Below are 27926 nucleotides of genomic sequence, written 5' to 3'. Positions count from 1 at the left end.
ATGTTCCAACTTCCATCAGCTCCAGCCAGCATCACCAACGGTCAAGGATGATAGGAATTTTAGTATTAACCACAGGAGAGCCACAGGTTACCCTTTCCTGCTTCAGGTGTTCTTCTAGCTGCAAGGGAGCCAGTTACCTGTAAGAGCTCCTGTGTGACTAGGAGAAGATCTGAATTCCCTCATCCCCCTGGAGTAGTGATGATTCCATGGGAAGGACCCAATAAATAGGTTTCACACCCCTGTGCTTGGTTCCTCTGAATATTCTCTCAGCCCCATTGGAGCTGTTCACAGATAGGTTGCTCTCATGTGACTGGGAGAACATCTAAAGGGCACCGCACGTGAATTTCAATCCATTCAAAGACAGCAGTGGTTGAGGCGGGGGTGTCTTGCTGGTGGCACTGCATTGCATCTGCCAGGATGGACGAGGTAGGGGTAGCTCTGGGCTGGCAAGGGTGCATGCATCTGACATACTGATTGTTTTAAAGCAAGGTTTTCCCAAATTTGGGTCTCCAGCTGTTTTTGGACTACAGTTCCCATCATCCCTGACCACTGGTCCTGCTAGATAGCGATGATGGGAGTTGAGGTCCAAAAAGAGCTGGAGACCAAAGTTTGGGAAACCCTGTTGAAAAGCAAGCATAGACAGCGTGTGGCCCATCTAGTTGAATGAATGCAGGCCATGTGGCGGCCTGCCATTTTGGTGGTCTGATGAGCTGCGCTTGGTGAGTCACACGTTTGTTTGTTTTATTTCAAAAAGATTATACACTGCTTGATTGCCCCCAAAACTCCACCCTCAAAGCAGTTTACAAAAAGATAAATCAACAAAATCAATAAAAATTTGCAGCCATACTTTAAAACATACAGAAGTTAAAGTACTAAAATAGATTCAAATTCTAAATTGGTGCTTAGAAATTTGTGCAGGGCAGTTGTAAAGGTTGAAGGCACAAGGTACGTGAGGGTTTTTGAACAGTCAGAATATCCTGTACAAATGTAAAATATTATTGGCATAGGAATAGTTATCAGTATGTTGTGCACACTCCATTGTAAATTCTGAGATGGGGCAGGCATCCTACTGAAGGAAAACTGTATCAGATGAATGGTTGCATAGGAAATGAAATAAATGACAAGAATTTTAAAAAAATTCAATCAAAGGGTGAAAAAACTATAAACACTGGTTTTGGGAGGTGCAAAGCACTTCTGGCTTTAAAAAATCCACTTAAAAAATTAATTGACTTCTTGCATTTTCTCCCTGGAAACACTGTAAAACAAGATAATATTAACTTTCATGAGTAGCGTTGTGCAGAATATAATTGGTAAGATGTTTGTAGCTTCGTGTCAGGTATGGCATATAGGCCTTTTCATAATCTAATTAATTAGAGTAGACGAAAGCACTCTGGAGTTTCATTTGCTCTAAATGTCAAGTCTTCCTTTTCAGGTTTGTTTCTGATTTCACACATTTCATTCACAGACGCTTCCCCACAGGCCACTCCTGAAAGAGAGATAACAAAATGGGGATGGCTTACGGTGTGCTCAGACCACTGTAATTTTTCAAGTGGTCTGCAATAGAAAATAACATGAAATAACCAGTCTGGTTTATTTGTTTGAGGTTGGGTTTTTTTGAGCACTGGGTTTTCTTGTTCAGAATCATGTGTATTGTTAAGGAGAAGCAAACGTTCAGTCATTGTTCTGGACAGGAATCTCCCCCCCCCCGCCCCCCGCTCATTCACTGCATCAAGACTGAAATTGAAATAAGTGAATGCATATTTATGGCAGTGTGTGTAGGTGTTGGGTGTAGGATGCAAGTATGCAGATTCAGCATTTATTATTGGGAATAACCTGGCAGGCCCCAAAGAGAGGGAAAAGCCACATCCAGACGTTGGAGTTAGGAACCAGTACTTCTGCTGTAGCAGTTAAGAGAGGACTGAGTGGGAAGCCATATGGAGGTTGGGGGCAGGTCAGCCACCAAAACTAACCTAGAGGCAGTGCTATTTTTCTAGAAAAAGAGGTGCCAGAACTCCCTTGTTCTCTTAGAGTGGCAATGGTGCCCACCTGAGATGCAAGTTCCGACTGAAAAAAAAGCCCTGCCTAGAGGCTTCCTACACAAATCCATACATATAACTGCACAAACTGGACTCAAACCAATGGCATCAAGTTGCAAGAAAAGAGATTCTGACTAAGCATTCGGGGGGGAACTTTCTGACAGTGAGAGCTGTTTGGCAATGGAAACACTTAATGCCACTCCCCAAAGAAAGAAGTGTCTCTGTTTTGCTCTTACCTGCTGCCCATCCCATTAGGCTGTCCGCGTCCATCACAATTGCCCATGCGGCACTCCACAGGGACAGGCACTCCCCAAAGAAAGAAGTGTCTCTGTTTTGCTCTTACCTGCTGCCCATCCCATTAGGCTGTCCGCGTCCATCACAATTGCCCATGCGGCACTCCACAGGGACAGGCACGAACCTCATAAATGTTTTCTTTTTGCTTCATCTTTCACTGAGTGCCACCTGCCATCCTGAGAGCAAAAGAACCCCCTGCTGTAAAAATCAATAGACATTGTTCCCTACCATTCTCCCACCCACCCTATTCCTTTGTTCTCAAGATGGCGGTTCATTATATTGCATGCCCTGTTAAACGAGTCACCAAAGGAAGCCTGTAGGTTAGGGCTGGATGCCTGGAGGCATTGTCAAAGCAGAAGACAGATGATCACTAAGTAAATAGGGCGAATGGGCTGAAGCAGAGCAGATCCTGGCAGAAAGATGGCCAGGTATGTGGGATATACAGCAGCTTGGCATTTTTCCTTCAACATATTTCTCAGACTGAGGACCTAGGGAAAATCTGAGGCTTTTTAGGACTGTGTGAAATTCTTTCAGTCCCTCTTGTCGCCTCTTAATTGCAGAGTCAGCAAACAGAAGTATCTTTTAATAACAGCTGCTTTGGGGGTGTGCAAGGGCAGCGTATAGCCTGGCAGCAGCTCCATCATTTTGTTGCACTGCTGTGATGCTGCAGATTGTGGAGCTCTTTGGTTTGGCTGCAAGGCTCCCTGGCTCCAGACCCCAGGCACTTTAATGTGAAGCCAGGGAATGACAAATTGTAATGAAGTCAACTAGTCCGAATTCATCTATAAACAGGAATACATAGATGTGCTGGTTTTTTCTTGGCCTTTGGACTGCCTGAGACTCATGTCTACAATTCTCACAGAGTGCCTTGTGGGAGCATTCCCATGAATGAAAACTGTAAAGTCAGAAGTGGTTCTTGGTTTATATGATTCGTACTGCAGATGACTTACATGTTCCTAAATATTTAGAAATCATTTACAAAGCAACATGCTAGTCCCAATTAGTGGGAGTCACAAAGCCTCTGACAAGAAGCACAGAATTGAAAGCATATAATAGTGTTTTCAGCTACGATGCTCTTGATTCACTTTAATGTTGTTAATGTATGTGTTCTTAATGTACTGTGAAAAAGTCATCTCCTGGAAAGGGGTGGGAAGTGCTACTTTTGCAATATAATTATAAATGCCCTTGTCCTGTCTTCTTTCTGATCTTACATAAGGAGTACAGCTAATTTACACCAACATTCCCCTTAGTCTGCATTTTGGATTTTTTGGGAATTAACTTGAAGGCCAATAATTTTCCTACATGGAGGTCATTCCTCTGAAGGTGAAAGAGTGTACCCCATTTTGCTTCAAGTAGGGTGTGAATGTTGTAACTTGCAAGAATGCTGACTGGGCAGCTGATACTAAGATTTTACTAAGTTTTAATATGTGAAGTGGTTCTTGATTATTTTTATTGTTTTGCTTCTGTTTAGCCCTAGATTTGCCATTTGAATTTCTTCTTCTGTTCCCCCATAGATCCTGAATCCTCTTGTTTCCAAGGCACAGCTTTCCCAAACACTTCAGTCTCGCTTGGTTAGTTGTAAAATCTTGGGGAAATTAGCTAACAAGTTTGAAGCTCATATGTGAGTAGCTTGTGTGATTTTCAGATGTCCTAATAATTAAAACTTGCAGAAAGGGAAACAAATTGACCTGCTTTTGTGTTCTATGTGTAAATGAGCACTTTGTCAATTTATTTCAAACTGTATAATCTACCAATGCTGCTGCTGTGCATCCTTATCCTTTCTCCAGAAGCTCACCAAGGTGGCACAGCATGAGTACTTCTTAGGCTGTACCCATAATAAAGACCACAGTTTTTTCTCACGCTTAAGGCATGATCCAAAAAGGTGTTCATCTGCACTCTTGAATTTTCAAGGTCCCTTAAATAAATTGTCCAATTTCATCCTGATTTCCATAATTTTCCTATTGGCTGCCCTGTTTTTCTATGGGATCGTTTCCAAACTCCTTGCCAAGACTGCTACCCCATATTAGAGATTGTGGATAAAATGGTAGCATCCCATTCTGCATGAAGCCAATTTCAGTAACAGCCAGGGTGTTCCTTTTTCATCTGCAAATGCCACCTTGTTTGTTCCTCTGATGGCCTTGGGATCTCTTTGCTTGTCTTAAAATTTCACAGAATAATAAAAATGTCACAGCAGATGCCCTGAGATTTATTAATGTTGGATCTAAGTTCACAGTAGTCTTGTTTTAAAGGTGGAAGATCTTACTGTCCAATACTTTTTGCCAGTTTGCTTTCAATTTCTCTGCAAAACTCTATTATAATCCCACATGAAGGTTTATTTTGAAGGCATGCCCTCAGCTGTGATGGGTACCCTCTAGCAACTGATTATTTATCTTCTGTCAAAGTCAGTGAAGGCCTGCTATTTGTGTGAGGTTCTGCTGCTGAATTCACAGTAACGTTTTGCTTTATAGGCAGGTATCACAGTTCTAAATATTTTTGGTGGCGTATCCCCATGTGCTCACCAAATGTTAGATTTTACCAAAAGTATGCTGATTTTAGAATGCCACATCCTGAACTCATGTGCTTGTGCACCAGATTTTAGGATTAAGCTACACAGCTGGTGTCCCAAACTCAGTCCCTTTTTTGTAGCTATACTGATAGGGATGCCTGAGGAGTGCCAACTTCACGATTTCTGATATGAATGCACCTCCTAGACTAATGTAACGTACTGGGTTCCATACTTTTATGATGGTTGTAGCACAGTTCTCAGCTTAAAAAATGTTTCAAGATGCACAAATTTTTGTGAGTATTTTGAAAACAATTGACATATTAATATTGACACATGTGACAATGACGCAAACAAGTAATAGACTGAATCATCCAAAACTATTCAGTTTGGGGGCTGGTTCACATGACATGCTAAGCCACAGCATTTCTGCCGATTCCGTGCTAGGTAACTCCTTCTTCCTCCTTGGGGGGCGGGGCAGTGATGGCCGCAGCAGCTATGCCCTCCCCCCGTCCAGCTCAGGGGTGGGGCACTCATGAGCATTCCTTCACTGACCACAGAGAGAAGTGGGTGTCGCTGCCACCCAGCCCCAGAGGCCTGGCCCTGTGTGGCCGCCGGGACCACATAACACCGGTTCTGAGAGATCTGCATTTGCTCCCAGTATGTTTCCGAGCATAATTCAAAGTGTTGGTGCTGACCTTTAAAGCCCTAAACGGTCTCGGCCCAATATACCTGAAGGAGCGTCTCCACCCTCATTGTTCAGCCCGGACACTGAAATCCAGTGCCAAGAGCCTTCTGGCGGTTCCCTCATTGTGAGAAGTGGTTACAGGGAACCAGACAGAGGGCCTTCTCAGTAGTGGCGCCCACCCTGTGGAACGCCCTCCCATCAGATGTCAAGGAAATAAGCAGCTATCCTATTTTTAAAAGACATCTGAAGGCAGCTCTGTTTAGGGAAGTTTTTAATGTCTGACGCTGTATTGTTTTTAACTCGATTGGGGGCCACCCAGAGTGGCTGGAGAAACTCAGCCAGATGGGCAGGGTATAAATAATAAATTATTATTATTATTATTATTATTATTATTATTATTATTATTATTATTATTATTATTATTGCTTCCCTTCCTGTGGCTCCGGCCTTTTGATGTTGTGGGGGCGCCTTGTTGTGCCTCTCAAAAAATGTGCCTGGGGCCATGGCCCCCCCCAGCCCCCCATACTACACCACTGGTCATGCCTATATATTCCTAAAAATTGCGGTATCTCCCTTACATGTTACTTCATTATGCAAAATTCAAAAAGGCAGAAATGCAGTTTATATATTGAAAGTGATGTGATGATTAAGGTTTTACTTTCACATTATTCAGCTTGGACATGTCAACTATATGGAGTGAGTTTTTTCTGTCTATTGATTAATGCAATTCTTGCATTTTTAGAATTAAAAGAGAAATTCTTCCGCTGGTAAAATCACTCTGCCAGGATGTAGAATATGAAGTTCGTTCCTGCATGTGTCGGCAACTGGAGCTTATAGCTCAAGGAATAGGGTGAGCATAAGTACTACAGAGTGGAAATGACTTCAGAAGATCAACGGTGTAAATCAGGGTGGGCAACCTGTGGTCCTCAGCCTAATTTATGTGGCCTGTAGCCTAATTCAAGCCCTTTGCAAATGATCAGCTCAGGAGGAGGAGGAAGGCAGTAGCAGAAAGAACAAGAGAGAAAAGGGGATAGACGTGCCTACTGCTGGCTTCAGTCCTGTTCTCAGTTGACTCCAGCCACTCTTAGAAAAAAGGTTGCCCATGCCTGATCTGCAGCAGAAAGTGCTGTGGCCCCTTAGAATATACCAACTTTACTCTGACGTCTACATATACACAGTCGAAAACCAACTTCATCAGATGTTTAAAATACTGGTACAAAGTAGTATAGAAGTAAAACTAGTATACTAATCCCTACCTATATAGACACTCTCCCTGTGCCCAGTGTGAATCACCTACTGCCCACCCTCTCACCTGCTGCCATTATCTCTTTGCTTCATTTGCTTCCTAACTCTTATAGCCTGCTTCCTCGGCCCTCTTTCTTCAGTTCTGTCTCCCTCCCTCTCAGTTTTGCACACATTCTCAGGGTCTCATCGCATATTGCATGCAGCCAAGTGTATCTTGTATTCACTGGTTCCTTTTCCTTTTCTCCTTTTCATAGTAACAAAAACCAACTTCTAAGGCTCCTAGTTTGGGGAGAGAAGTTGCGGGTGCCTCAAAGTACCACCCCAGTTGTGTTTTGCCCCATAGCGGAAAATATACAGGCACCTATATCTTTTGTGTTGCAGGATGAAAAAGCAGCCTGGGACGTGGGTTTCAAAGAGAAAAATAGCCCAAAGTAAAGGACTTTTCTTCTGCTGAAGATCACAGCCCCAGAGGCTGCTTTCAGTTAGAAAAGAAAATATTGGACAAATTATGCATGCAGCTATTTGTAGTTTGGCCCTTCTCCTCAATCTTTCTCTGGCTCTCCCTTTTTTGTTAAGCATGTTCATGTCTTTCTACTCCTTAAAAAAACACCCTGCCTCTTAACTTTCTAGTCCAATGTTAGGGTGCCTTCTTGGTCCTCCATCTTCTTAACCTGCCTCCTGCATGCTTTTCTACCTCTGACATTTCTTACTTAGCTTCTTGCTCTGTCTCCATCAAGAGATCCCTACTGCTAGCTGTCCTTGATTCCTTCTCCCTCTCCCACCTCTGTGCCCTCTGCCTCTTCTACCTTGGTCTGCAACAGCTTCCTTCTCTACTTGTCAAGGGACTTCCTTTCTGCATTTCAAGTCTTTCCTCAAGGTCCAGTTTCTCAGCAAAGCTATTCCTGCCCCAGCATAATTTCACCTTATCTGGCTTTATCGCTCCCTTGTCAATTTTTGTTATCTTCGCTTTTGTCATTCCTGTTTACATCTACTTACAATCTAATCTCACTAATTTCAGTGGAGGAAGCAAACCTACCATATACACACTCCTTTTCTGTGTGGTCTCTCTGGGAATGAATCCAACAATGGACTTCCTGGTTCACTGGAGGCTTCCTACTTTTTCTATGCATTCAGACAATGGGAGAAAGGACTTCCTGGTTTGGCTTGAAAGAACCTGGGTGTATAACAGATTTTCCTTGGTAAAGAAGTGATTGCTGCCTGAAGGAAACAATCGAGAAATTCAGGGTTTCAGTGTACCAATGGGGCCAGCCCCACACCCACAGCTCTTGTGGTAGTGATGGGTGTGGATATGCCGACAATTTGCTCTGCCAGCCTAGAGGTGGTGTAGTAATCATCATGTGATGGCCATGGGGCCAGCTTAGGATCGGGTGTATCCCAGGCTGCCTCGGCCTCTCCGTCTCCTCTCCCATGGAATGCTGCATTTGGGGGCTTTCTGCTGGCTACCAGCACTGTGGATCCCACCAGTGTTACTTGCGTGGCGAGTTCCCGCCCCCCACCAGGATAAATAAAGACACCAGACACCAGAATTTAAGGTTAAATGGGCGAATTAGGCCACAACTTTATTGAATTCAGGAATGAGAGGCATTGGCTTAGGCATTGGTCCTATCGACTATCTGGCTCCAGCCCATTTGCTGGAGACACGGGAAGGGTTAACACCATAGTGGGGGAGTCTCCTGCTGAGGCACGTCAACTAGGAGCTCCCCCGGGTCACCGCTCGGGGGCGTGCCTTAGGCCCACACCTCCATAGGCTTCGGACAGGGCCACGCCCCCCGGAGTCCTTTATCGGACCACCCTTCATTCTCTGGGGGGAGGTGATGGCGCTCCTCCCCACACACACATCCTCTAAACCCCTTATTACCAATGCCTAACCGTCAATGCCGAGAAGTTGTGACGAGTTGCTACAAGGTAGGCGAAAAACCAAAAGGCTGTAAATTGCCAATTGGGAAAAATTCCTACCATGCCCCTTGCGGCGACAGACCAAAGTCCATAGCAAAGTCAGAGCCTGCCTAAAGCCTACCTAAAGGGAGGGTGGGTGGGAAAACGTGGGGGCTAGCCGGCAAAAGACGGCGAGCCCCGGCCGCGCCGGCCCTAAATAGGACAGGCCACGCCCCCCCAGCCACCCGATTGGCTGGGTGGGTGAACGATGTGGCCGGGATTCCCCTGCTCTCGCGGGGGCTGAAACCAGCCCCTGCTCATGTGGGGTGGGCATGAAGCCCGCAACCCCACCTCCTGGGCAGGCCGGAAGTGGCTTTGTACCTGGCAGGGGGCTAAAAGAGAGCAGCATATGGCAGCCCTGCAGTGCTGTCCAGTGTTATCCAATCTGTTGGTGTATTGATTGGGGTGTTTTAAAGTGAAAAGCAGTTAAGGGGGTTGTTGAGTGTAGTAGCAGCAGTGGGTGGGGGGAAAGGGGTGATTAACGTAGCTCCCATTCATGGGTGGGGGAAGATGGGGATTCTTGGGGTTGGGTTTTTGTTGCTGGGATAAACAAACAAATAATTATATCCATGCCAAAGGTCACATTGTTTCTGATAAAAATGAGAAAAGGGAAAGGAAAGGATGGCCATTTGACCTCTGCCTGGTGTCTTTTAATAATTTAACAAAACTTAAATACTGCTTGATTGTAATAAAACCTCTGAGCAGTTCACAAGGTACGTTGTATGGGGAAATACAAGCTTGTTCTTGAAGCCCCTGCCTGTTTCTGGAGAATCTGTGGATAGTGCAACAGTTGTCTTTTTTTACTAAATATTTTGATATTTTTTGTAGGACTGAGCTAACCAAAAACGTAGTGCTTCCTGAGCTGGTAGAATTAGCAAGGGATGAAGGCAGCAGTGTACGTCTTGCAGCTTTTGAGACCTTGGTTAATCTGCTGGAAATGTTTGATGCAGGTAAGATCAGAACTGAGTTGCATTGAACCTAGTACTACAGCCATTCCTCTGGTTGCCAGCCTATGTTCTTTGTCAATATGCTATTCTTCACATTTTGATTAAAGATCACAAAAGGATAGCTCTGTTCATCTTTATAATATTTTCTGTTTTTCAGATGATAGAAGTCAAACAGTCCTCCCATTAGTGAAATCCTTCTGTGAAAAATCGTTCAAAGCAGATGAATCTATTCTGGTTTCACTATCTTTCCATTTAGGGAAGCTTTGTAATGGACTATATGGTATGATCAAATGGTCCTAGTATGATATATATATTTTAAGGGGTGCTGGGTTGTTTTTATTTGCATTGGAATCTTAATCACTGCAACCCCAAATAAATGAAATAAATGATTTTAATAACAAAGTAAATATGATCAAGGTGAAAACTGTGTATAATGACTTGCTGTTGCTCCCTCCCTTGACATGTGACATTTATTTGAATTTATAGTCCACATTTGTTTGCATAGCAATAGCATTGGAAACAGATACAGTACATCCTATGAAAATTCATTTAAAACTTTGTTAACTACTAGCAGAAATGGCAGACTTGTCCGTGAACTGTTGTTCCTGACATTTTTCTGAATCCTTTATTTGATGCAACAGTTGAAGAGGAACAGAAGAGGGAGAGATTTGTTATTATTGTTTGGAGTTAGACTATTTTAAGGTCCATTCCTGTTGTGAATATTCTTAAGATCTCTGAACAGTATGCAAGTGCCAGACATTTTAGAACTTTAGGTCTGACCTAAGCTTTTTACACTAAAATGAGGTTTGCCATGGAATGTCGTGAAGGGAATTTGAAAAGGGTTCTGTGCTCTTAACAGTCTGGTTCACATAAATAATTTCCTGATCAGTCAGTGCAGAGGTGTAGCACAGAGTCGAAAGCAGATCAGTGCCAACACAACAATTCTGCCCCTGCCCCTTACTTGCTTCCAGCTATGAATTATAGAATCATAGTATTCCAGAGTTAGAAGGAATCTCGAGGGTCATCTAGTCCAAACCCCTGCAATTATGATAGCAAAGACCAAAGCAAGGTTCCCACAGAGTTCCAGCAAACACCCTATTTATAAAGAGGACTGATGTGATGGGACCATTGATGGAAAGACCCATTCCCTTTCTCTCAGTACAGTAGCTGTACCCACACATTTGAAAGGTGTTAATAATAACAGATATAGCATGCATACCTCCAGTTACATTTCACATGAATATTCATTGATCTACATTTGTTATGTATACTGAAGTCATGAAAACTATTCAATATATAATGAATATTCAGTGTGTTAACAATGAATGCCAGCCTGTGGAATGTGTAATATTTTGTCCTTGGATTGTCAGTATTTTCCATATGCATGTGCAAGATAACAATACCAATAGCTTTGCCTCAGTGAGTTCCTCCTCTCAGGATGAGAACTTGGTGTGCCTTAGTTCTTCCTGCTTTGGAATGTAAAATCTCTGCTAGTTCAGTTTCAGAACTAGCCTCAAGGCCTTATAAACCACAGACAATGCCTTAGCTCTAAGGTCTTATCTTAAATGATCAAAAGTCTACTCCCACAATGCCTTCTCCCTGTAAGATCCAGTGCAGGTTAGCACCTATCTGCTTACAACACATTGCAGAAGAGCCCTAATGCAAGAGCTGCGATATATACCGGTACCTCTTTCATATTAAATCCTCAGAGCTGGAGTAACAGTCCCCATGGCTACTATCTAAAGCAGAGGTTTTCAACCTTTTTGGGTCCACGGCTCCCTTGACCAACTACATTTTTTCTGCAGTACCCCTGTAGGGCTCAGGAGCCCAGTTATGTCACCCCTTGCCTGCAGAGCTGGCAGCCCCTCATCCCTTTCCAAACACCCTTCTTTGTGGAGTGTTCCCTCAGCCTCTTCTCCCCTCTCCTTGGGAGTCCTCTGGGCAGCTGCAGCTGCTGCCCCTGGTCTCTGAGCTGCCCCCCCTGCCCCAAAGAGAGGTGCCTCCTTATACTGCCCCACAGGGGCCTGGGAAGCACCCCTGGCCAGCCCCAGAGGCACCATTTCCTTGGGGCATTTGTAGCCAGGGCTGCTGCAACAAACAGCTGTGCAAGCCTTTGGGAGGCAGAGACGCAAGAGGGCATCAGAGGAGGGAGGGAGGTCAGTGAAAGAGGGACAGAGGTCAGTGTTTCTCACAGCACCCCTGACCATCATTCAAGGCACCCTAGGGTGCCACATCACATTGGTTGAAAACCACTGGTCTAAAGGAATATGTGGCTGAAATCACATGCAGAGGTAATGATGCCTAGCTTTGTGTCTTAGGGAAATTTCAGATCACTGTTCGCAGCATGATAGGGAGTGCTGGCTTTTGCGAAGGGGAAAGAAAGCCCTACCGTGTGTGAATAAGCCCTTCTGCATGCCTGAAGGTGCTTGTTGGGTTATAGCACTTACATTTGTAAATTCTATAATACAGAAATAAGAATATTGTGCCTATGGATGAATAGCTAATTCCTCCAAATTTTTAATGCCTTTTCACACCAACATAGGAAGCTTTCCCAGGGGAGTTGTCTCATGGGAATGGACAAGGGCTTTGTACTGTGATTTCTGGGTTTTTTCCACATCATGGTGCAAATAAACCTCACAAGAATTCTGCGAGGTGGGCAAAGCTGAGAGAGGGTGACTTGCCCAATATCAGCCAGTGAGCTTCATGGCAAAGCAGGGATGCACACCCAAGCATCAATAGTCCTGACTCCAATGCTGTAGCTCCTATGCAAACCTGACTCACTGGACAGACCATTTTTGTGCTGTTATGTGAACGTAAAATAATAAACGCATATTGCATTTGTTTGAAGGGATTTTTACACCAGAGCAGCATTTGCGATTTTTGGAATTCTACAAGAAGCTTTGCACACTGGGATTAGAGCAGGAAAATGGACACAGTGACAACCAGGTGCAACTCCAAACCCTAGAACAGGAAAAGAAGTACATCTCAGTGAGAAAGAACTGTGCTTACAATTTACCAGTGAGTGGACTACTGTTTTACTTAAAAATCCATTTATAATATGTGCATAATGTGTCTGTAATTCATATAAATCAGTTTAATAGTAATAATGAAGTTGGTACATCTTCTGGCTTTAAAGAGGTGGAATGTCCCCACCTCCAGGATGCTTTCCCCAAACTAGAAAGTGTACTATAAGCAGTGGGTTTTTTCTGGGGGTACACAGGGGTACACATACCCCTAAACATTTTGTGAAGCTTTGTACTTTTGTCCATTTACTGTATTTCTTTTCCCCAATTAGAACAATAATGTGGTGTTTTCTTGAGTCAAAATAAGAGTACCTCTAAACATTTTTTAAGAAAAAAAGCACTGACTATAAGGCTAGCAGGGCGACATCCCTTGCTGTTACACTGGCAGTGGCAGAGGATGGTGGAACAGGCACTACCACTTGCCTGCTCTCTTGGGATCTGCAACAAAATGTTGCAGTATAAAGTGCTTCTGTTCAAGTTCCAGCTGCTCCATTCCATTTCCCCCCAATCCTCTGTTTTCTGTTCCCTTTCTCCTAAAAGTCAGTCAGCATTATGTGGCCACAGCATACTGCCCCCACCCCCAGTTTGTTTGTTTTTAATATAAAGTTGTTGTTGTTGTTTAAAAAAACACCTTGCAAACCTTGGGATTCCACACAGCCCAGTGTGATGCTTCTTTCTTATATTTTGATTGTTCCTTTTTGGCTACATAAGGGTAGGCATTTGGAGAAAGAGTCCACTCTTTGTGGTTATAATATGTTCCTGTCCACATTAAATGTTACATCATTTCTATTCCTAGGCCATGATGGTTTTCGTGGATCCCAAAAATTTCAATTTGGAACTGTACTCAACATTCTTCTGTCTATGTCATGACCCTGAAGTCCTAGTCAGGCACACGATGGCTATTGGCTTCTATGAAGTAAGTCAAGGAATACTCCTTGGATTAATTTCAGCAACTATTCATTGTATACAATCTCATTGATATGTTCATCTTTAATATACAGTATTAGTGTATGCTAACCTCCCGAATTGAAACCAGTGCAACTTATAACTTACTAACTTTGGATTCTTACTAGTTTATGGTGGTTTCATACGACTGCATTGAGGTGTCTTTTATGTATAATATATATAATACAATATAATATAAATCCATGTATACTTTTTCCATTACGAACAAATAAAGTGCATGAGGCTATGAGCAGGTCATTTTCAACACAAATTGTTGACTCTTGATTTTTCCAGTTGTTTATGTGCGAAATATTTCTTGCTGAAGCAAGTTTGAGTTCACAGGAAGTAAAGGACAACAGATTAATAAAGCTATTGTAGTCAAGATTTTTAAACACAAATATTATAATCCTTCATTTTATTTAATGGTGGCTACTGAGTCTTCTGTGTGTTTTATGTGTTTAATATGTCTGTATAACCAATGTTTTATGTGTTGTTTTTTATGGTTTTTATTGTCTAAATTATGCCAATAAAGGCTGAATGAACGAATAAAGCTATTAGCTGTATTCATTCTTCCCCTCCTTCTCCCCCCTCCATGTACCCCACACCCCCAAATTTGCTCTAGGGGTTACCCCAACCCCTCCAAGCAAATCAGGAGTGGAATGCAGAGAGGCATGTGGTGGAGGTGAGGGAAGGGAAGTTTCTGTTCCTCTTGCACGATGCTTTAATTGATTTAACCCAGCATAACGTAAGTTTTAGATTTTAGGGTCTTGCTTTAGAAAATTAATTTGGGCCAAAGGAGAGTTCTATTTCCTTGTCAACAGACAGAAACAGTACAATGACTGGGGAAAGAGAGAATCGAAACAGAAGGGAATTAGATACAGATGTGAGAGGAGGTGGGAGTGGTGTACTTGGCAATGCTTCTGCATAACTTATGTAGGACTGTAAGACCTGGCATTTTAATTGGCTGTTGCTGTAGAATAATTTTATGTACTCATCTGAAGCACTTTTCATATGAATAAAAAATTACCTATTAGACTTTAAAAATACATATCTTTGGTGCCTTGTGTTAATTACCACCTTGGATTACATCAGTTGTCCTGTACCATAGAAATCTACATATTTCTGCTACTGGATATATTTTAAATATATAGTATTCTGCAGATGACTACAGTTCCCTCTTTCTGTTCTGATAGTAAACAATCATAGCTCTTAACAAGTATGTTTCATCCAGAGAGCTAGATAATTTTTTTCCTATTGCTTTGACATCCTCATAAGAAAAAGTGCTCAACCAATCCAGTTTATAGAATCTATCAAATGATGACAATTCATTAATATATATTTTTTATTTTTAAAGTTTCCATTATATTGCCTAACCAAGAAGCTACTTGTGATTCAGTCCAGTCAGTGTCACCATTCCATGGACCTGTGTGGGATGGTGGAAATATATGGGGTGGTTTTCAACTATATTTTACTCAAAGTAAATGTACTCATTAATTTCAGTGGGTCAGCTCTGAGTAAAACCTAGCTGAATGCAACCCATGGTTTCTGTTGGGAATGAGGAAAAAGTGAGGGAACTGTGTTTAGTATAGTAGTATATGTAACCAACTAGGAGTAGATCAGCTATATTATTTTAAGTTAATAGGAATTACATGGCAGAAGGCTAAAATGTTTGGCTGTGTCAAAAGATTGGATATTTGAAATGTAAAAAGAAGCAAAATGTCATCTCAGTACCCAAGGGCACAATTTGAAAGTGTGCTGTTGCCAGGATGTTTATTTTCTGTGCTACTGTGTGATGCCACACTGCTTAGTAGTGAGAAAAGGACATGACCTCAACTCTCTTAAGTATGATTGTTGGTATTAGAGATCTAGGCTACATCCTTGTTTCCTTTTGGCTATTCAGACCTTGTTGAAAAATAAATATGACCAGATTAAGAAGGCTAACGTCCCTGTTTTGTTGGTTCTGTATTTTTCAGGTTGCTAAGCTTTTAAATACTGATGTGTATGTAATACAGAAAGAACTGGTAGCCCTATTACAGGATGAGTCATTAGAGGTAATAATAACCTATTTGTTGCTTACGTTAAGATCATTTACAATTATCCTAAATGACACTATAACAAAACTTAGTAAGAAAGGCTTGGTGGAATGAATCATTTCTGCTTGTTGCATGGTCTAGTCATAAAGAACATGATAAGTGTTTAGTAAAGATTTATTTGAAAGTGATGACTGAACTCTTTTCACTTAAGCCCATATGTCATCTTCCCCAGAGAGATTTAAAAAATGTGGAGCCAAATGAACTAACGTACAGTAAACACAGAAGTGCCCTTCAGACAGTACTGATTCGTGGATTAACATTAAACCAGAGTAGGGTCAATCTTGGATTAACTATCCTTCAATACCTTTGTAGAATTACTTGGGCTTGATCAAGTCATCACTTATCAGCAGATGATGGCACAAAGCAGGGAGAGACTACTGATATTTTATAGGCTAGGTTAAAAAATCATATTCAGGAGTCATCAGTGATAATTCTCTACTTAACACTAATAACAACTCATTTTGCAATGAAGTGTTTAGTTGTGTCACAAAATTTATGTTGCGAAATCAAAATGTATGAAGTCAGGCTGTAGAATATACCATATTTTCCCGTGTATAGGAATAGGTTTTTTCCTAAAAAATAATGGCAAAAATTTGGGGGTGTTTTATACTGTATACAGATACATCTCCCTCCATTTTCTTAAATCGGAGTCCCCCAAAATAGGGGGTGTCTTATACATGGGGGTGTCTTATAGACGGAAAAATACAGTAAGTTATAAGAAGATAAAATGAGCAGATTGAAGCATGTTCAAATTAGAAAAGAATTGTTCGACAGCTATGTTGATGGTTTCTCAGTATTTTAATACATGCTGGAAAGAAGAGGAATCGTGGAATTGGAGGAGGTTTAGGCCTCTGTCTAACCAATGCTTGATGCAGGAAATTCAGAGATAGACAGATAGCTATCTAGTCTCTGCTTGAAGACCCCCAGGGAGGGTCTGCTTACTACTTTCCTAAGTAATTGGTTGCATTGTAAAACTGTAATTTTGGTTCAGAAGTTTTTCTTAATTTTCAGCCAACTTAATCATCTTGTGACTTAAGCACATTAGACCTGGTTCTGCAACAGTGAACAAGGTTTTGCTATCTTCCGCCTTTCAGATATTTGCTCTTTTTTGTAAGTTCTGGGAGACAAAAGATGTTTTAGCACCACACGAACATACCCTTGCTGACTGGATAGGCATCTCTGTTGATGTTACCAGCCTTCATCTGTGCCACAGCCAACTAACTGTCCAGTCAGTGACTGTAGACTTGTATAGTGTCTTACCTTCACCACTGCCTCCTGGCTCCTACAGATAAGGGTGGGAATTTTCCTTTCCCCTTCAATTCCCCACACAGCAGCAGCTGTAGTCCTGTGGAGAAGACTAAAATGAAAACTAGAGAGATGTAACGTGAATGATGTCTTTGTCACATAAATGTCAGCGACTCATCTTTTCTTTAACTAGGTGTTAGATGCATTAATAGGCTACCTTCCTGAAATTCTTGAACTATTGTCTACTGGAGGAGAAAACATTGGAACAGAGAGCAAGGTAAGGTGGCAGAGCATCGGAAGTGTTTCCCAATTGCCTCTTTGGGGCAACTGACTACCAGCTTGTAGCACAAAGCAACCAGGATTACTCCTTCTGCTGCTTGGTAGACATGGCCCAAGTATCAAACTCGCACAACCTAAGCTATTTCTGGAGCTGACATTGAGGATTTGGTTGGGATCCAAAGAGCCCATGTGCATATGCAAAACACTTGTGTGCACACTGGGTGGGAGTCCCGGTCCTCCTTTTCAGCTGTAGCCCCCTGCTCTGTCGCTCTAGGGAGAATTCAACTGGGGGTGGGGGAGAACCACAGTGAATGTCCAGAAGACCGCATATGGCAGAATAAGTAGACTTTGTGTGCATTTCAAAGATGGCAGTTTGTTGTTCAGTGATATAATTTGCATTTCTTCTCCCATCCCCTGGATCCTTGCCATTCTTTAGTTATTGAATTTCCCAGAGTTGATCCCAGCGCTAACAAGAGCGGAGCAGAGAGCAGCAACCTCTTTGAAATGGAGGACTCATGAGAAGCTACTACAAAAATATGCCTGCCTGCCTCATGTCATCTCAAGTGATCAAATTTATTATCGCTTTTTGCATAGAATGTTGAGCATCATTATGACAAACGTGAGTTCCCTGTGACCTCTCTCTCTCTCTCTCTTCCTTGTACTTCCTTCTGAAATATTATAGGAGGCATGGGTGTAGCCGGTGGGGGGGCAGTTGTCCCCCAAAACCAAGTAAAAAAACAAAAATACTTAACAAAAAGTAGAAATAATCAGAATATTTGAAATTGAAATTATCTTTGAGGTCACCTAGGTGATGTTGTGGTGCATTCTAACGATGCAACTGGCTTCAGAAATGGGAAGGGCAAAAGCAAGCTTAGATAGCAGCCCTGCTCAGAGAGGGCTGATATATAATTTTATGGTATTACTCCAAAAAGAAGTGGTGTTATGAGCCATCAAACCTCAGAAATACACGTTTTCCAAAAGGTTTCTGCGATTTTGGCCACTAGTGTAGTTGTATGGGGTGGGATGAGCAGAGATTAAATCCTGCTCAGTTTGCCTTCACACTACTGTTCACTGCTGGGAATGGGTGTGCAGCCAATGCAGAATTTAACGATGCCCAAGCACCCGTTAGATGTGTCAGGAGTGATGTCAGTGGGTGGGCGTGGTTGGGGGAAATGGCCTTGCAGACAAACTTGGCAAGTTGATTCCACCCTGCTGGCACTATCTGCCAGAGCTTCAGGTGCAGTGGTGGATCTTTCGCTCTCCTGCTCTCCGAGCAGGGCTGCTATCTAATCTGAAGTAAACCCCACTGAGTTCAATGGGTCTTATCCCCAGCATAGGCGCCGACTCCATGGGGCCTGAGGGGGCCCGAGCCCCCTCAAAAATTTTATTGGGGGGGCTCTGCCCCCCCAATAATTAAAAAAATTATCGCGCGCCTTGGCTCCCTCGTCGCGCGCCTTGGCTCCCGCGGTCGGCGAGGGGAGCCCGGGCCGTGCGCGGCTGCTGCTGCCGCCGCCGCCGCCTCTCCTGGGGGCGCCGCCTCCCCGGGCGGGAACGCTGCGGGTGCGCGAGGGAGGAGGGCGGCCCCCGGGGGCTGGGAGAGCCGGGCTGCCGTGGCTGAGAGGGCTGCTCTGCCGGGCGCCGCTGACATAATTTAAGCAAATTACCGCGCGCTTTGGCTCCCGCGGCCGGCGAGGGGAGCCCGGGCCGCGCGCGGCTGCTGCTGCCGCCGCCGTTTGTGGTCATGGCGGAGCTGCCGCCTAGGGAGGAGGGGAGAGGGGGCTGGCGGGGGGGGGGGGGGCAGGCGGTGAAGGGGGCTTGGCTGCGCTCTCTCTCTCTCTCTCGGTCTCTCTCTCTCTCTCGGGCTCTCTCTCGGGCTCTCTCTCTCTCGGGCTCTTCCCGCCCAGGGCTTGTGGGCATCTGCTCTGAGACGAAGATGGAGGTGACTTCCCTTAAAGGTCATGGAATCATAGAGGTGGAAGGGACCCAAAGGTCATCCAGTCCAACCCCCAGCAATTCAGGACTCACAGCTAAAGCATCCCTGGCAGATGCCCCCCCACCTCTCCCTAAAAGCCCCTTCCCCTGTCTGACTGCTCTCACCACCAGAAAGGCCTTCCTAATGTTTTGTGGGAATCTCATTAAGCCTACAGAGCTATATATGCAAATGGATCTACTTATTCTTTCCCTTGAAGATACATTGATTCGTTTGTTACTGTGGTTTCGATCAATACTTTCCAAAGATCTTTACATTTGTCCATGCATGATCTTTGTCTGAAAGCTCATGGGTTGCAGGAGTTGTCATAGGAGGTTATATTTTTGTCCTTCCAACTGTTATGGAAATTACAGGGGGGGGGGACATCTTTAAAGTTGTTAAATGTTGCAAATATTATGCCTGAATGTACCCTTTCAACTTGACAGCTCAGGGAAGTTACCTAGATAAAATCCTGTAACACAATGTATCAGCCTTAATCATTTTGCAGATGTTAAGGGGGGGGGGGCAGAGCCTGCAGCCACCATCCCTTTCCGGTGGGGAGGGGGCAGAGGAAAGACAGGAAGCTTTTCCCTGCAGAGTTAGACCCCTTGGCTGCGTGGCCCTCGGGTCCCTTCAAACTCCTGGGCGTTTTGCTGGTGGGGGGCTGTGTGGGGGCCTGGGCGATGTCAGAAGAGGAAGCTTGCAGGCCTGGTTGTCTGTTGGGGGCAGCAGGAAGAGGCGGAGGGCAGGATGTGCAGCCCCTGCCTGGCTTTCCTGTGGGACCAAGGAAGCGGCTGGGGGGGGGGGGGGGACTTGGCCGCTGGCCTTTGTTGCAGAGGCGGCAGTGTGGGAACGCCAGTCCCAAGGGCAGCCTCTGGGGTCTGGGTGCTGCTGCCTGTCTCCTGCCATGGACTTGGCGGGGGGGGGGGCTGTGCTATTGGGCTGGCAGAGACTTAACGGGGGCTGCCTCTCCCAGCCAAAGCTGACCCACAAAATTGCAACCCAGTGTGTGTGTTTGTGTGTGGGGGGAACCAGCCTGCGCAGGGTAAGCCCCGATGGGGCTCCTGGGCTCCTTCTGATGCATGAAAATTGGAGGTTGTCCTTTACAGCTCAGCTCCCCAAGGGGCTCAAAGCCTCCCAAGTCCATTATCAGTCGGAGACGAATGAGTGCAAGCTGGAAGAAAGGGGGAATCTTTATTTTTCTGTTGAAACAGAGCCCTCCTTCCCACTGACATTTGCAAGGAGGGGAGGACCCCAAACAAAGGTGTGCAGCAGCTTTGAAAGACTTTTCCGGCTCAACATCAGGAAGAGCTTTCTGACAATAAGAGCTGTTCAGACGGTCTCTGCTCCCTGGGAGAGGCTAGGTGGCCATCTGTCAGGGATGCTTGAGCTAAGATTCCTGCATTGCAGGGGGCTGGACTAGATGACCTTGGGGTTCCTTCTGTCTCTATGATTCTATGATTAGCATAATACAAGCATCTCAGGAAGAGGCATCTACCAACAGAAATCCAAGAGTGTGACTTCTCTCCTGTCTGTCAAGGGACCTGCAGATGCTGATTGCCTTACTTGGCCAGTTCCTTAGGACTGGTACATACAGTCATACCTCGGGTTACAGATGCTTCAGCTTAAGCATTTTCAGGTTATGGATGCACTGAAACCCAGAAGTACCGGAATGGGTTACTTCCAGGTTTCGGCACTTGTGCATGCGCAGAAGCGCTAAATCACAACCTGTGTGTGCGCAGACGCAGCAATGTGAGTTGCGAACACTGTGGGTTGCGAACGTGCCTCCCACATGGATCACGTTCGCAACCCGAGCGTCCACTGTACCTTGGTTCTCGAACAGAATGCGTTCCGGGAGTCCATTCGACTCCCGGAACCATTTGAAAACCAGAGTGCAGCTTCTGCCAGAGGAGCCCCCTGCAGCCAATCGGAAGCCGCACCGGATGTTCGCCCTCCAAAAATCATTTGAAAACCAGAACACTCACTTCCGGGTTTCGATTGTTCAGAAGCCGATTTGTTTGGGAGCCAAGGTGCTCGGCTTCTCAGGTACAACCGAACCTGAGTCCTTGGGGGCGCCGCCTCCCCGGGCGGGAACGCTGCGGGTGCGCGAGGGAGGAGGGCGGCCCCCGGGGGCTGGGAGAGCCAGGCTGCCGTGGCCGAGAGGGCTGCTCTGCCGGGCGCCGCTGACATTGGAACTTAGAAAACTTCCCGGGGCAGGACCCCGGTATGGCCCCCCCCAATATTTTTTATAAGTCGGCGCCCCTGATCCCCAGGTAATTGGATGTAGGATTTCAACCTTAAACAGTAAACGACACGGCAGTATGAAATGCCAGGTAGTGGAAAAACATTTGTTAGCAGCGTGAAGCATGAGAACTTTATTTTGTTTTATTTTAATGTTCTTCATTACTCTTTAGTATATTTTGTCACTGAAGTATTCAGCAGGTAGCATAACTTCTGAAAATTAAAAGTAAAGTGGAATGTGGTCAAAACTCTACTACTTGTGCTGAGACAGCAAAAAGAGAAAGAGCTCTATTTGAAGCCTCTCGGAGGGTTTACACCTTTATTCTAAATCCACTCATTTGGAAAGCCAGCTTCTTGTATGTTTTGGATGAAGACCTCAAAGGCATCTGTCTTAATCTATTGATTGCTGCAAAGTTAGCGGGTTCGGAAGCACATGGGGTTTGCCTAACTCCAAAGCCTACTCCATTCACTTCAGTGGATTGGGCAGATTGACTTCTGCATTTAAACAAAAGTGTTTGCCTCCTCCCATTTCCTGACTCACATGTTCATGAGTGAAATAAAAGCTTGCACTGACTTCACACATTTCCCTGCTCCCCTCCCTGCCGGATTGTCTCCCCATAGGAATAATGTCACATTATGAACGCTCTAAGCATATGTTATGTGCAAAAATAAGCAAAATAAAATAAGCTGTAAAACACAATATATTCAGTAAGAAACCAATCAATTGGGAACGATTTTGAGAATTTACTACCTGCTATCACACAAACATTTGAAATTGCTTCATTTTTTAGATTCAAGTTTTAAGGATTAGGCTTTGGGGAGTAGTGGCAAATTCAATTTAAGTGCATTTCAGATTTCTTAAGTACCAATTCTTCAGTTGCTTTCTACTCTCTCCCTTCACCCCCCCTCCATACCATTAGCCATTAATTATCCTTAATGCTCTTCAATCAACAATGCCTGTCTGAATACTTACAGAGACTGTAGGATTAAATGTATTTCCTTTCTTTCTTGAAGAATGTTTTACCTGTCCAAAAAGCAGCTGCTCGAACCCTGTGTGTATATTTACGTTACAATCGCAAACAAGAACAGAGGCATGAAGTCATCCAGAAATTGATTGAGCGTAAGTCCTGGTTTTCTCTTTGTTTTGAGGACAGCAGTGTAATTTGGAAAAAGGGATGGCAACTGTGTGTAGAGTTGTACAAGAGGGGAAGGTTCTTATCTTCACAGTGCAGCAAACATTTACAGTCTTAAGGTCCCATGTTCAGTCATGTCTTCAGTTAAAGCAGGGATGAGGAACCTGTGGCCCTAGACATTGTTGTACAGCTCTCATCATCCCTCATCAGTGGCCCATGCGGGTTGGGACTGTTAGGAGTTGAGTCTAATAAGCTCTGGAGGACTTCAGGTTCCCCATCTCTGAGCTAAAGGTGTGAGAGAGCCAGTGTAGCATAATGGTCAGAGTGTTGGACTGAGACCTGACAGAGCAGGGTTTGAATCCCCATTCAGCCATGAAGCTTCCTGGGTGACCTTAGGGCCAGTCACCACATCTTAGCCTAACCTACCTCATTAGAGGATTACTATAAGGATGAAATAAAATAGGGAGGGGGGAAACCATGTACACCATCCTTGGAAGGTATGTAAAGGTAATAAATAAAGTAAAATAAATGAAGGATCTCAGTATAGCAAGACCCTATAGAACCTCTGCCAACTGGAATAGAAAAGGACCAGTGGTCTGACACCATGGTGGTGTAACATGTTCAGACACTTCAGCACAGTTATACTGGTATCAGAGTAACCAGAGGCTCCATTTCCAAAGTACTGCATTTTAAAGTTTCTGTAAACTATCTAATCTACATCTGTATAGCTATATTTATAAATTTAGAGGTTTTAAATAATGTAATAATGGCTGACAGACATCAACTTTCTGATCTGCACTTGTAGGTCTACCAAAAGAATACGCAAAGGATGAGAGACAGTTGATTAATCTAAATGTTCATACTTCAAACTTTCTTAGACAATAGCATCAAATATATCTGGGTTTCCAATTCAGGCATTAATTATTCCCATGGGAAACTGCATTTTTCTGGTGGCCAAATCAAATTGAGAAAATAAATTGGTCCAGTGTAGATGAAACACTGCTGATCTCAGCTGTGGTTATGATGTGGTCATGGGACCCCTCTGCCTTCATTGCTCCCTAGCATGAATTTCCTCCACTTCTTTCCCTTGTCAGCTTTAACCCTGTACCATGGTATCAATGTCAACCATGGTTAGTGTTAACCATGGTAAGCTTCTCTAACTAAGATTGAAAACCAAGCTGGCTTGAAGCTGTTTCGCTGACCCACCTTAAGTGGGAGGCTGGCTGTTGGTACAATGTAATGCTAAACCCTGGTGGAGTTCATGCTAGAGAAAGAGGAAGAAGGGGGAGGGAGCCCATGGTCATCTCTTGACCTTTCAGCTTTGTTTTAAAGATTAACAGTGTTCTGTCTTGACAGGACTTATGACTAATCTTTTCACATTATTGAAAATGACATAAAACATTTTCCAGGATCAGTTTGTATTGAGCTCATCCCATTAAATTAACTTTGAGATTATATATTGCATTTCTATGCATTTCTTGTGCAGTAAAACAAAATGAAAATCTACATATGGTGATCGTCAGTTTCTTTTAATCATTTTTTTCCAGAGTTGGGCCAAGGAAAAAGCTACTGGAACAGATTGCGTTTTTTAGATACCTGTGAATTCATCATAGAACTCTTTTCCAAATCTTTTTTCTGTGAATACTTCTTTCTCCCAGTGCTTGAGCTTACACATGATCCAGTTGCAAACGTGAGGTACTGCACAAGTTGTGTTAAAAAAATCTATGTGGCTTGGTCAAGATGTTTTATATCAATGTTGTATAGAGCGGGTTGGCAATTTGCTTGGGAAGCCTTGCATTCATTTCTTGAGTAAGAATTCACCTCTACACCACCTTGTTCGTTACACAGTATTATCTCAGTATTAATGCTGCAATATATTATACTGTTGTGTAACAGTGGCATGGCAATCCTCAGAAGAGGTTATCTATTCTGAGTTCAGTCCTTAGTCTTTTGAAGTCTGAAGCTAACATTTCTCCTGATTTAAGCAGGTTTGATATTGGCTGTTTGACAAATTGTGTATTAAGCAGCACAGAAATTAAAATATATAAAAGGCATGATGTTGCCCAGAGGCATATGGAGGAGAGAAGGAAATATGAGGAGAGAGGTGTGAAAAATGTTTACAAGGAAGAAGCTGAAGTGGTTTTCTATGTACCCTTCCAGATAATATAAAAAGGAAGCATGAACAAATAACTTTTTGAAGTTGAAAGGGACTCTGTAATAGACAACTTCAGACACAAAAAAGCAGGTGGAGATGAGGGCCACACTCCAGCAAGTCCCTAATGGGTGTGTAGCAGAGCTTGTCATGATTATTACGTATTCATTATATTAAATACATTTCTGACCCACCCTTCATCATAAGATTTCAGGGCTGGGTACAGTAAAAATTGCAGCCCCCCCTCCAATATGTAAAATACTATAAAAATCAAAGAAAGAACAAGTATAACTTAGAGTGCAGTACAAACTTTAAAATTACGGAAACCACGGGACTGTTGCAAATGCCCAGGGAAACATATGAATCTTTCTCTGGCAATAATAATGTCAGTGCCAAATATGTTTCCAGGAGAATGACATTCCATAGATGGAGTGTCACAGCACAGAAGACATTTTTATGTCTCACTGCATGATATACGTGTCTCAATGGTAGAACGTCAAGAGGGGCCTCCTCTCCTGATCTTGGCTCATGGGCAGACAGATACAGAGAGAGGTGTCCCTCCAGCTCTTTGGACCCCAAGTCTTTTAGGGCTTTATGGGTTACCAGCACCTCAAATTCACCCCAGAAGCATGTAGATAGCCAATGTAAATCTTCTAGAATCAGCGCCACATGATTCCAACTAACCGAACTGAACTAATACTATGGCAGCTGCATTCCGCAGTAGTTGAAGCCTCTAAGTAATCTTAAAGTACATTGCAGTAGTCCAAAAAGGAAGTTATTAGAGCATGGATTATTGTGGTCAATCTCTTTCTACCCAGAAATGGCTGTGGCTGGTGAACCAGCTGGTTTGTTTGACTTGTGGACACATCTACACAAATATATGTTTTAAGAGTGGTTGCTTTGAAGGGGGCTTCTACCCAAAGTGGCATGTCCCGTTGCTCCGAAATGTTCAGCAGATTGTTACTGCATCGCCTTATTTTAGCAAAGATTGCAGTTTTTTACTGGTTCCTTGCTATTACTTTATTGCCCTACACCGTACACGAAAGGACAATTAAAAAGCAGGCCAGGAGAAATTGGTTGCTATTAAGTGATGGAACATTATAACTCTCCAACAGCTCATAACATTTATTGTTTAGCATTTCTATATTGTACCGTGTCTATTGTACTGTTGAGAGGACACATAAATAGCATGGTCCTTGCCTCAGAGGCCTAAAACCTTATATAGATAGACAGGACCAAGCTAAAGAAAAGGACAGTACTTTCTGTTCCTTTGCAATCGAGAACTCAGGAATCCTTTGACCTAGAAAAGGAGAGCGTTTGAAGTGACAGGGCAGAAGAGATGCATGGGTCAAGGTGGATGCACACTTTTAAAAAGAGTAAACAAAACAAAATATATAGGATAGGGCAGTCTTTCTCAACCTTGTGTCCCCAGATGTTGTTGGACTACAACTCCCATCATCCCTGACCACTGGACCCGGAGCTAGGAATGATGGGAGTTGTAGTCCAGCAACATCTGGAGGACCTAAGTTTGAGAGGCTGGGGTAGTGTGCTGTGCACCACAGTATTTTTCACTAAGCTACCAGTCCAGTCAACGTGGACGATGTTGAGATTGATGGACCAAAGGTCTATGTTAATATAAGGCCTATGTACATAAACCAAAGGGATACTAATAAAGGAGAGATACACTGTTTTTTTTCTCTTAACCTATTGCCAGATCTTTACTTTCCTCCTATATAAATCTTGCTTTTCCCTCTGTAGAATGAAGCTTTGTTATTTATTGCCAAAAGTGAAGTCTACTCTCAAGGTTCCCACAGATAAGCATTTACTGCAGCAGCTAGAACTGTGTGTAAGAAAACTTCTGTGTGAGGAGAAAGACAAAGATGTTCTGAGCATTGTTAAAAAAGTATGTGGGGTGGTTTCTTCTTCTACTCATCCAGTATTTTTTTCATGTTGCCAGTGCATTTTGGTAATTTCCTGGGGTAGTCACACACAGAGTAAACCCACTGGGTTGTGCTTAACTAAGTCCTACTTAGAGTAGACCCATTGAAATTAATAGGCCTTAGTCATGACCATTAACTTCATTAGTTTTACTCTGAGTAGGACTGGTGCTGAATAAGGTAAAGGTAAAGGTACCCCTGCCCGTACAGGCCAGTCTTGACAGACTCTAGGGTTGTGCGCCCATCTCACTCAAGAGGCCGGGGGCCAGCACTGTCCGGAGACACTTCCGGGTCACGTGGCCAGCGTGACATCGCTGCTCTGGCAAGCCAGAGCCGCACACGGAAACGCCGTTTACCTTCCCGCTAGTAAGCGGTCCCTATTTATCTACTTGCACCCGGGAGTGCTTTCGAACTGCTAGGTTGGCAGGCGCTGGGACCGAACAACGGGAGCGCACCCCGCCGCGGGGATTCGAACCACCGACCTTTCGATCGGCAAGCCCTAGGCACTGAGGCTTTTACCCACAGCGCCACCCGCGTCCCCTGAATACCTGAATGCTGAATACCATCTATGAAATATAATGGACATTACTAACTTATGCCGATTAATTTCAATGTATCTACTCAGTATAATTTAGTTGGACACAACCCTTGGTCATTCAGTTATTGCAAATGTCTTACTTCTTAAAATTGTGTTTATATAGCGTAGTGGGAAGAATTCTGAATATGTTTTACCTATTTGCAAAAGTGTGAACTGTGATTTAGTGCCTGTTTCTAGAGCTGAGACAGTAAAAAACAGTAAATTTCACAATTGTTAGAAATTATTCTAAGTTGTGTTATCTAGATTTCAATAGATCAGAGAATGCTGATGATGACAGAACACTAGCTGGGCTTCCTTACTATAATGTCTTACTGTACTACTCTAACAATGCAAAATGTCTGCACACGAAAAACTTTAGTGAGACTCCCATGTTGCTAGTTAGTTCCTTTTCTTTTTTTCCATATCTTTACCCAATTTATGTGGAAATCTCTGTGGAAAATCCCACAAATATTTCAAGACTCAGTGTTAGGAGATCAAACTGCCTTTTTTAAAAAAACAAAACATTAAAACAACCTAAAATAATAATTAAACTTTTTAAACAGATGGTGCTGGAACTGGACAGAATGGAAACCTCTTTGGATGCGGTAAGTATCTTCTAAGATGATAACCTGAAATAACAAGCTGAAACCATTGGCATGATCA

At 43.6% G+C, this 27926-nt stretch overlaps 1 protein-coding gene across 4 annotated transcripts in view; it reads left to right on the top strand.

Annotated features, from left to right (window-relative positions):
• The window catches only part of PPP4R4 (protein phosphatase 4 regulatory subunit 4), an 84097-nt gene that overhangs the window by 44142 nt on the left and 12029 nt on the right, over positions 1–27926 (top strand). For 3 of the 4 annotated variants that reach the window (XR_013391879.1, XM_028716873.2, XM_028716883.2), the window contains exons 6-18: positions 3845–3951; positions 6264–6371; positions 9551–9672; positions 9827–9949; positions 12518–12687; positions 13489–13608; positions 15611–15688; positions 17169–17252; positions 17691–17873; positions 22479–22584; positions 24145–24292; positions 26508–26652; positions 27827–27868. Coding sequence is in view for 3 of the 4 variants with exons in the window: in XM_028716873.2 (XP_028572706.2) it covers positions 3845–3951; positions 6264–6371; positions 9551–9672; positions 9827–9949; positions 12518–12687; positions 13489–13608; positions 15611–15688; positions 17169–17252; positions 17691–17873; positions 22479–22584; positions 24145–24292; positions 26508–26652; positions 27827–27868 (1536 nt within the window). In the remaining variant the exon portion in view is untranslated. The remainder of the gene's footprint in view (positions 1–3844; positions 3952–6263; positions 6372–9550; positions 9673–9826; positions 9950–12517; positions 12688–13488; positions 13609–15610; positions 15689–17168; positions 17253–17690; positions 17874–22478; positions 22585–24144; positions 24293–26507; positions 26653–27826; positions 27869–27926) is intronic. The other variant, XM_028716894.2, reaches the window with a different exon arrangement.

The sequence above is a fragment of the Podarcis muralis genome, chromosome 1, assembly GCF_964188315.1.
Source record: "Podarcis muralis chromosome 1, rPodMur119.hap1.1, whole genome shotgun sequence".
Lineage (NCBI taxonomy): Eukaryota > Metazoa > Chordata > Lepidosauria > Squamata > Lacertidae > Podarcis > Podarcis muralis.
Note: the sequence above shows the minus strand (reverse complement) of the source record. Positions and strands in the feature narration are given on the sequence as shown.